We start from the raw sequence: 10,087 nt of genomic DNA, 5'->3' as shown, positions 1-10,087 counted from the left end.
GCACGATACCTTCTTTTACCTTTAGGGGCATCGATATGTGAACGACCTGGAAAATACCAACATAAGTTTACCCAATATCTACCATTTTGCCTTTAGAAATCACAAAAAATGTATTAGAATTTCACGGCAGTGGCTTTTTAACGAGCTCATGCATTTTCACTGTGTAAAAATGTTATGGAAAAAATATTGTGGTCTTTTTGAAGCAGGCAGGGGCATTCTTCCTTCCACCAAGGTGGGGAAAGGTGTGTTCATTGTAGAGTACTGGGGAATTAAATTAATTTTGTGAATATATTTGATGGGAAATCAGGATTGGACGTGGAGATCATTGATACTTAAATTATTAATAAGTGAAGGTTACTATGGAAGTAAATGGACTGTTTTGGCCTTTTTTTGTCGCCCCATCATTGCAATCTTCTGTGTAGTCATATCTATTCACTATTAATAAGTGAAGGTTACTATGGAAGTAAATGGACTGTTTTGGCCTTTTTTGTCGCCCCATCATTGCAATCTTCTGTGTAGTCATATCTATTCAGCATCACAATTATCATCATCATCATCATCATCATCACCACCATCATCATCACCATCATCATCATCACCATCATCATCACCATCATCACTATCATCATCATCACCATCATCATCACCATCATCATCATCACCATCATCATCACCATCATCATCATCATCACCATCATCATCACCACCATCATTATCATCATCACCATCATCATCACCATCATCACCATCATCATCACCACCATCATCACCATCATCATCATCATCATCTACATCATCATCACCATCATCATCATCATCACCATCATCATCACCATCATCTCCATCATCATCATCATCACCATCATCATCACCATCATCATCATCATCACCATCATCATCACCATCATCATCATCATCACCATCATCTTCACTATCATTATCATCATCACCATCATCATCACCATCATCATCACCATCATCATCACCATCATCATCACCATCATCATCATCATCATCATCATCATCATCATCATCATCATCACCATCATCATCACCATCATCATCACCATCATCTTCACCATCATCTTCACCATCATCTTCATCATCACCATCATCATCACCATCATCATCACCATCATCTTCACCATCAATATATTCATCTTCCTCATCTTTATCGCCATCATCTTCATCGTCTTCACCATCAATATATTCATCTTCATCATCATCATCATCACTACATCTTCATCATCATCATCATCTTCACCATCATCATCACCGTCATCATCACCATCATCATCATTACCATCATCATCATTACCATCATCATCACCATCATTATCATCATCACCATCATCATCACCACCATCATCATCATAATCATCATCATCACCACCATCATCACCATCTACATCATCATCATCACCATCATCATCATCACCATCATCATCACCATCATCACCATCATCATCACCATCATCATCACCATCATCACCATCTTGACCACCACCACTGACCCATCGTTATGACAATTTTCTCAATATAATTTTAAACATCCTCAACTTCCCATATTGATGCATTACTAGTACAGTAGAATGAAGTCACATCACACAAAAAATTCTGGTTTACTCTGTTTTTATTTTTCAGTTTCACTCAGAAGGACTCTCACAAATAATACAAATTATTAATATATCACAGCTCTCCACACTATAGCAACTACGCATCCAAAACACAAAAAGCTAAACTTCACAGGGATACTGAAGAAAACACCTGAAAAATATGTAACAATAATAACTCCCGAATCCCAATGAAATTCAGCTTGACGTGTTTTAGATCGCAATACGTTTAGATGCTATCAAAAGGTATAAATTTTTATTGAATATCACCCATATGTAAACTGCACTTCAACTTTAAGCATCGAAAATGGGTAAGAAATGTTATAAGAAAACACGGACTGAAAAAAAAGAAGCGCTGTTCAATTGATAATAAGATGGAGAAGAATACACGAAGAATGTGCACAAAGTTACACAAGAAGTAGAGAAAAGTTTTAAATAAGTTGATTATGGAAAATTTTGTGATAAGCTGAAAACGGGTGTTCATTGCTATCTCGGGTACAACATATCTCAAGGTATAATATCATTAAAGCTCTATATAAACCGATGTAAACAACGCAGAGAATACTGCATACATCTGATAAAAATTTGCGATAATTGCCTCCAAAACATAACATGGAGTTCTAATTGAGAAAAAAATGTCAATGAATTTATCAACACATTTGTAAGGATTTAACATTAATAATTCAACATTTTCAATTAACACTAATTAAAAGGGCTTACAATGTAACATATACTTCGTACAGACAGATCGTCATAAACATGGCTTAAATTAAACATTATACTGATAACAAAGATTTGCATTTTTAGTGCACAATATAATATATATCATGTATTTAAGTACTCCTTTTTGTCTGCGATATAATCTGTTTCTTACTGTTTCGTTCGACAACCCCTCACAAAATTTCCAAAGTCCAGAAAAAGTTGGAATATATTATAAAAAAAAAGAGGGAGGGAACAAGACACACATGAAGACAATGAGACACAAAAGGAACATTTCACAAGAAGAAAAAAACAGAAAACAAAACTAAAACTCACATCATTAATGCCGTAGATTTAACACTTCTTAAGGGGGGAATAATATATTTTTATTGATAAAGGGCACAGCAAACTCACTATAATTTCTTTGATTGTTTCACTCACTCACTCTTTCATATAACTTTATACTCAGTTTAACAAATGCAATCAAACATGTTCCGCAATTTCCCATCTAGTCTCAAAATTCAGTCACTAACTCTAACTTCTCTTCCTTCTAGCTTAAAAAGAGAGTAATGGAAGAACTTTATCGTACAAATCAATTAAAAAATTGTATTCCAATTGAGTTATATAAATGTAGAAAAAACTTACAAGGTTAACACACCAAAATGGATAATATTCTTGCAAAAAACACCACATAACTTTTTTTTTAATCAACTAGTACTATTTTTTTCGTTTTTTTCTATATAAATGGTCAAGTTTTAAAAAATGGAAGGAACGTATGATTGTACATATCTATGATTGGAAGTACTGTTTAAGAACAGAATGAGTTTCCAAATTGATTCTGGCATGAGAGGCAGATATAATACAATCTATAGCGGAACATAATTCAGACACTCTGAGTAGGATTTTTTTCCTTAAGAGTCCTACTTCAAAACACTCATCTAATTCGCAATTTCGTATCATCATGAACGTGAAAATATGTGGGCAAGCTCTGTAAACATCAATTAATATTTTCATAACATCATAATTGCAAAGACAAAATCGTTACTTCTATACCTAATCAGAAGCAAAAACAGTAACATTTTGACAACATTATTTGAAATAGTGTATATAAAAAACACCCAACATTCCTTAAAATTTGAACTTAATGATCAAAAAGGTTTAAATTTTGACATTTTAATGCCTGTACATAATAAAATCTAACACATTTCCTCCATCCAGCTAGCCACATATACATCCTTGTCGCGATTATTTTTTCTTCACTTTTTTTGGAATGATCAATCGGAATGGTATTAATTTCATTTGAACTTGGAATTCTGGGTAAAAATTCTGGAATTCTCATATCTCGGAATGATTGAAAAATATTTCGGGCCAGCGACATAAAAAATCACGAATTCTTTCAAGATCAGTACATGGAAATGCAATTTCATTGATTCTATAGCCCCCTAACTTCCTTTGGTAAAAAATTAAAATACATCAAGGCACTTCATGAACAAACTTCTTAACTGTCTTTATCTGTTCATAATTTTATGGCACATGAACTACATATTTTTACATTGTCTTTTGAGATCTCTGTCATGCAAAATGCAGAAATGAGAAAAAATTCAATAAATGAAAAAAAAGTATTGACACTCCAAAAGAGCTGCATTTTTAACTACATACTTGCAATCAACTTAAAAGTAAGTCTTCACAATCGGCCCATCAAACACAAGCATTCTCCACACACGCACACAAATGAAACAGGAAAATGGATAAAGCGATAAACAAAATTATAATTTAAAGAGGATAAACAATAAGTGAATTCAGCTCTTTTTTTCTATTAAGAAGAACAATTTAAATAACCTATCGTTACCTTGCGAAAAATAATATATTTGTGGCATTTGATCGCGAGATAACAGCAACATATTCATCATGAACCAGTCATATATTGCTAGTTATTAATATTAGGCACTTAAACTACCACGATCTTTTAGAGCCAATATAAGGGCTATCGGACTACATGTTGCCATTTTGCAACATATTAACATTGATGAGTGACAAATTTTTTAAATTTAGTACCCAATATGTCTGACAGTACTCTCAACCACGAGCCTGTTCGTTTACCGAGTCACGAAATTATCCACGGATACACGTTTCATAGAAAATTCAACTGAGTAAACGATTAATCTGATCCGTAGAGCATGTCTGATGTACATTTGACTACATTTCGTCTAATTCTACTTCAATTACAAAATAAGGCACATACGATGACAGCCAAATTTCAAGAACTGAAATATTCACCTTGGATAACGATTATCCAAGACATAAAATTTTGGCCTGTTGATGGTGTCTTAGAAGGCACAAATGTTTATTGCAGATACTGTTAATAATAATAATAAAAAAGTTTTTTTTTCTTCTTCAAATGTTGAATTTGTAAGAGAGTAGTTACAGAATAAAATGTGTATAGTCAGCTGCCTTGTTTCATAACTACCCTCTTTCCATTAGAGGCCAATCTGTGTCTAATCTCCAATAGATAAACCCAAGACGTCACTGTGAAGAGCGGTCCCTTTCGCTTCGGCTGTGCTTCCCGAAATGAGCTTCCCGAAATGAGCTTCAAACCCCATTCCAGTCTGTTGTACTTCTTGAAATGATCTTACAGGGGGGCGCTGTTCTGCCTAGATATCGGAATATGATCGAACAGGCGAGGCGCGATTGAGAGTCGGCACTTGTGGGTTCTGGTCATCTAGCAGTCTTTGAGGTAGAACTACGATGGCATTTATCCGTTTCTATCTTCCAAAGAACGGAGATAAGACACTGCACACTCTACAACATTCTCTGGTACCCGTTTCCATTTTTATTTATTTTTTTTGTTGGTGCGACTAGTTGATTCTCCGCGACTCCGTCGCTGGCGGAAACAACAGCCAGCATCACAGCAACCATAACTTTGCACTTTTTCGTTGTGTCCGAGCATTACGCATTACCCGCTCTCCGTTTAACGAACGAACGGTAACCTCGAACGTAACATCAGCATCAGCGTTTCATCACGGATGCTACACGCTTTTCGTTTTATATTCAGCAAACTGTCTCAATGGACGCAAGGTAAGTTCTTCTGTCAACAGATGATCTCGACCTCGTCTACGCCAGTTGGTGTGCTTGGTTTGTCGCCCTCGCTCATGGTTCTTGTCTTTGAGACCGAGGGATGTTCTGCGGACTTGGTAGAAGTGCTTGTTCCTAGATTCTTACTTAGCAGGTTTTCCATTAGATCTCGTACCATGTTAAGGTGTTCCTGTAGAAGGGGCAAAGAAAGAGAAAAAAAAGGGAAACTTCGATTAATGTCACAGCTCCAATACCAACTTAGATTGTCAACTTCATTTTAATGGAGAAATCAAACACTAGCACCTGTAATTAATGATTATGCAGCACATAAAAAAAATACAATGTACTTTAGGATCTCATGTCCCAAGAATTTCGAGAAGTTCCTCAGTGAACGCAACTTAGATGGGGAACTTGCATCCTTGTAACATCTCCAAGGCTTTATTCATATTTCTGAGGTATGCAGTAGATTTTCATATTTTTCTCGACGAATATGAAGAACCAAAACACAAAAACAAAAGAGTGCACCTTTAAGCTCCCAAACCTCAAGATCGTGCAGGTATGCCGAGGGATTCTAATAGGGGTGAAACAAGGGTCAAGTACCCCAGCTCCACCAATCAGACCTCAACGTATCCACCCTGGGGCTAGACAGGGGAGAGAGATAACCCAATACTTTTGGCTATCGTCATGGAAACCGATGACAACAAACCTGGTCGGGAGAGACCCACGGTGTGTCGTGTTTCCCAAGAATCCTTGTTAAAAAGGAAAAAAAAGTGAAAAGAGAGATGAAGGAAGAGAACCACCCAGTGGTGCGCCCAATTTTTCATATTGATCTGGAGGAGGGCTGCCTAATTTTTTTCTCCGTCATCTTTCCCCCTTTTTTCCCATGTTTGCGTGGGACTAAAGGCAATGGTCCCCAACTGCAGTTTTGAACATGATGTATGCGGTCGGCGTAACATTGTGGCTTGCCTGGTATCGGAAAAAGCGAGACCTTGGCACATTTTCCCTGGGTGGGACCGTGTTTGGCCACGCTCGACCGCAAAAATGCCGTCCACGTTTCACACAGGGTCTGGATTAGGAACAAGCGGTTTGTCCTTCTCTTTTCAAAGTACAGATACTCGGTCATGTCATCATTGTTTTAAGATTTTCGTGCTTATTACATGATGAAGTGGGGACTTAGACTGCCAAAGAATTTTCTCCTCATCTTCTATCAAACAATAGCACTTGAAAATATGACAGAATGTTCTACTTTACTTTAGTTATCCTTTTCCATTTTTTTTTAAATAAGAAAATTTGAAGTCAAATTCAAATCGGTACAGGTGAACACACAAGATAACACTTCATGCCAACACACCTTTATCCCTTGTTTCTTAAACTTTCAAAAGTTCATTCGGAAATGGAATTTTGTAACAAAAGAAATAACATCCTCTATGTGGGTGAAAACAAAGTCGGAAAGTCAAAACAATCTCAAACCCAGCAATAGAATACTGGAGCCAACAGAGATATCTCACACAGTCCATTTTAACAAAGCCTTTCATTTTTGCTTTCCAGATTATACCCCCCCCCCCCTGCATTAATGGGTCAAGAATTCAAATCATCATAAGGTATATATAATCTCTGATTCTTCAAGTTTGAAAATACCAAATTGGCACTACAACTCTTGCTGAACTTCTTCTGAAGGTGAAGTTCTGAGCCAACCATGAACTCTGTGTTACCTGGACACAGCATGTATCAAATAGCAATTAATGTTATGACTGTTGAACCTAGCTACAAGACCAAGGGAAAGGCTAGCTAACAAGGAACTGGTAACCGTTGCTTTTGCAACCAATGAACTGATGGGTAAAATCTGATAAGTCCTCATATCGAACTATAGTCTAAATACCAAATGCTAGCCTAATTACCTAGCCCCGAACGAGACACAGGGTCTACTATTTAATCCCTATCTCGGTATCGGAATCATGTTGATTCTAAGCGGACAGTGCTAACGAAAGAGCCTGGTCATGTTTGATTTAGGCCGGAGATAGGCCTGGCTCTACCCCCGAGGGCCTCCGCTGTGATCGATCCCCTTCTCTTGCAAAGCAAAGAACAAGTTGGTGTTGGTCAACACATGCCATTAAGAACTATGTCATGAGCTCTTTAGACAAGTGTTTACCCCCGTTTAAAGGGACTTTGGGTAATGGATGTCCACAACATGGTAGGCAGAGTCCAGTTCTGTTGCATTTAGAACTCAAAACTTTATCAATGTGGTACAACTGGAACTGTTGACTACCTTGGTAACATGTCTCAAAGCTTATCAAAATCATGCTCTCCAATGGTGGTTACGATCATTGCAAACTCATCTGAAAAGGGAAATGGGTCATACTAGACCACCATATGATAAGTGGCTAAAAAGTGATCTTTTTTCACAGAAGACCACTACAACAGGTAGTTCTGCCCAAGTCAAATCTTTGGGGACCACACTCCACAGCAAAAAAAATCAGTTTGATTAAGGAGAAATTTGACTTTAAAAGAGGTACATAACATGTTTTGAATAATCTGGTCTAAAAATTGCTTTAAGTTTGACTTAAGATGATTATTCCACTTATGGACAGTCAACTTAGGCCGAGTTAACCCGTATTTCAATTTTCATAATCGGGCCACGTGCAGGCAATTCTTGTTTTGTGCACTGCTGGTATTGTGATACCAAAGATAGTTGCTTATTCATCAATGATGAAAATGACAGACTAGCTTCCTTCTGAAATTGCAATTTAGCTCCAAATTCATGCAGAACAACAAATAAACCTTCCCAGTAGTTGGACACTCGCTTTCATCTCTTCGATACAAAGGATGCATTGATCGAACTTGAGTGAAACTATGTGAAATGAAGGGAAATTGTTCAATGTTTCTGCTAACATAGGGGCCCCCAAAAAGAATGTCATGGAAATAAATCTCTCTAGCACAGGTCATGTGACCTCTCGGTGACCTTTGACCTCCCCCTTGTTTGGACTGCAGACCCTGGGGGATGGTCCATGGGGTGGTAGGGGTCAGGGGGTTAAATCTCCCCTACACCTGTGCACCAATGGCAAAGGTATGATGGGGGCGGGGCGGGAGGGGGGCATTCTACAAGAGAAGAACCAACTCCATGGGAAGTCGAGATGTTTGAGTAACATTGCTAACATTTTGCGCTTTATGCAAAGATGACAGATGTGTAACATCTCTATACACATAAGCCTATCCACTTTCAATTTTCATATGTATACATTTCGGAGGGATTTGTCCTGGGGAGGGAAAAAAGGGGGAGAAATGTTATGGTCGTTCCGCACGTTCGCTTGTACGAGGTTAAGGGGTGGTGGAGGGGGCGTGCATGGTATACTGATGTCAGCTAGTTTAACCATCGTGGAATGTGTGCAGTCTCTCACAGTGTTTTCCCCTTAGCCTTCATTACCAGACTTGGATACCATTTTCACAATGTGCAAAGTTCAGTCCCACATGGCCTTTTTCATGTTAGTGCCTTAAAATGAATAATACATTAGGTGCATGAAAACAATGCAGTTCTAACTGAAGCACACTTCTATCAAAAAGCCAGACAAAAACCAGTTTGCTACAATATCAGAAAATATAAGGTCAAATGAATGGTTGATCGGGTTATAGGTCTTTGGCCCCTGCCCAAATTGCAAATCATCGACCATCAGCGGAAATTGAAAGGGCCTGTAACACAAGACTAGATAGTTCAGCCAGGAGACGAGGAGACCCTGGAGTCTCCCTCGCTTGGTGGTAACAGGAGAGCTTTTTGGCGGGGAGAAACACGATAGTTCCATAAAGTTCAAAATCATATCTGCCTTATTACATCATTATATGAGGGTGACAGAGGGCACTGTAACCGAAACGCAAGTCCCAAAGACACTTGACAAGCACAAGACGCAATAACCCAAGGATTCGGTGGTTTATGGTACTTTTTTCCTTTTGACAATTTTGTTTGAAGATACTGTAGCAGTAGGCTAGTTGATGGTCTCACTAGCTTGCAAGTCCATGGTTATACTTGAGTACCCAGCCTCCTCCTCATTAACAGTTATATGTAGGCCTATACGGACCATGGAGTTCAGGCACAAGAGTCAATGGGCTTCATATGACCATAGATACCCTTCTCATTCTCATACCAGACTGGCATCCTTAAAATCCTTTGTTTTTGTGTGGGGGGGGGTGAGGGGGAGTTAGAATATGTGCTGACTGAAATCATATCGTTTCCTATAAAGCAAATCATCGCACCCCCCCTCCAATAAAAAAATGTCTATTAGAAAAAAGAATGGAGATGTTGGGGGGAAGGGCATCTTGAAGCCCATGGCTCTTCAGGGAACCTATTACATTCCTGAGTAATTGATGGTAGTAAAATTCTTTTAAAAAATGAGCAAAGGTCAGGAACAGAAAGGGAAAAGTAAAAGGAGAAAGTCAAAAGACATGTACACAGCGCGCTGCAAACACTTGCCCTACAAGAGACGAATTGTACCAGGTCATTGCAACTTGCAATCAGGTCAACCCATGTCTGCATTCTTTGTGCAGGTAATATCGCTTGAAAGATTTGCGACCAGAGACCTTCCTGGGCTGAGCCCGAGATGGAAAAGAAAAAAGAAGAAACCAGTGTTCTCTGTTGTTCCCATGGTCTCCCAGCAACTCTTGAAGACTGAGACAAGCATCAACAAAAACAGGAGATACACAAGCATTTGTTTGAA

At 38.3% G+C, this 10,087-nt stretch overlaps 1 protein-coding gene across 1 annotated transcript in view; it reads right to left on the bottom strand.

The window, feature by feature from the left end:
- Positions 1-1,615: 1,615 nt before the first annotated feature.
- The window catches only part of LOC121405827 (G1/S-specific cyclin-D1-like), a 30,666-nt gene continuing 22,194 nt past the window's right edge, over positions 1,616-10,087 (bottom strand). Inside the window, exon 5 of the mRNA XM_041596792.1 lies at positions 1,616-5,574. Within this exon, the coding sequence (XP_041452726.1) occupies positions 5,401-5,574 (174 nt within the window). The 3' untranslated portion in view covers positions 1,616-5,400. The remainder of the gene's footprint in view (positions 5,575-10,087) is intronic.

This window comes from Lytechinus variegatus, chromosome 19 (assembly GCF_018143015.1).
Source record: "Lytechinus variegatus isolate NC3 chromosome 19, Lvar_3.0, whole genome shotgun sequence".
Taxonomy (NCBI): Eukaryota; Metazoa; Echinodermata; class Echinoidea; order Temnopleuroida; family Toxopneustidae; genus Lytechinus; species Lytechinus variegatus.
This window is presented reverse-complemented; position numbering and strand designations above follow the sequence as displayed.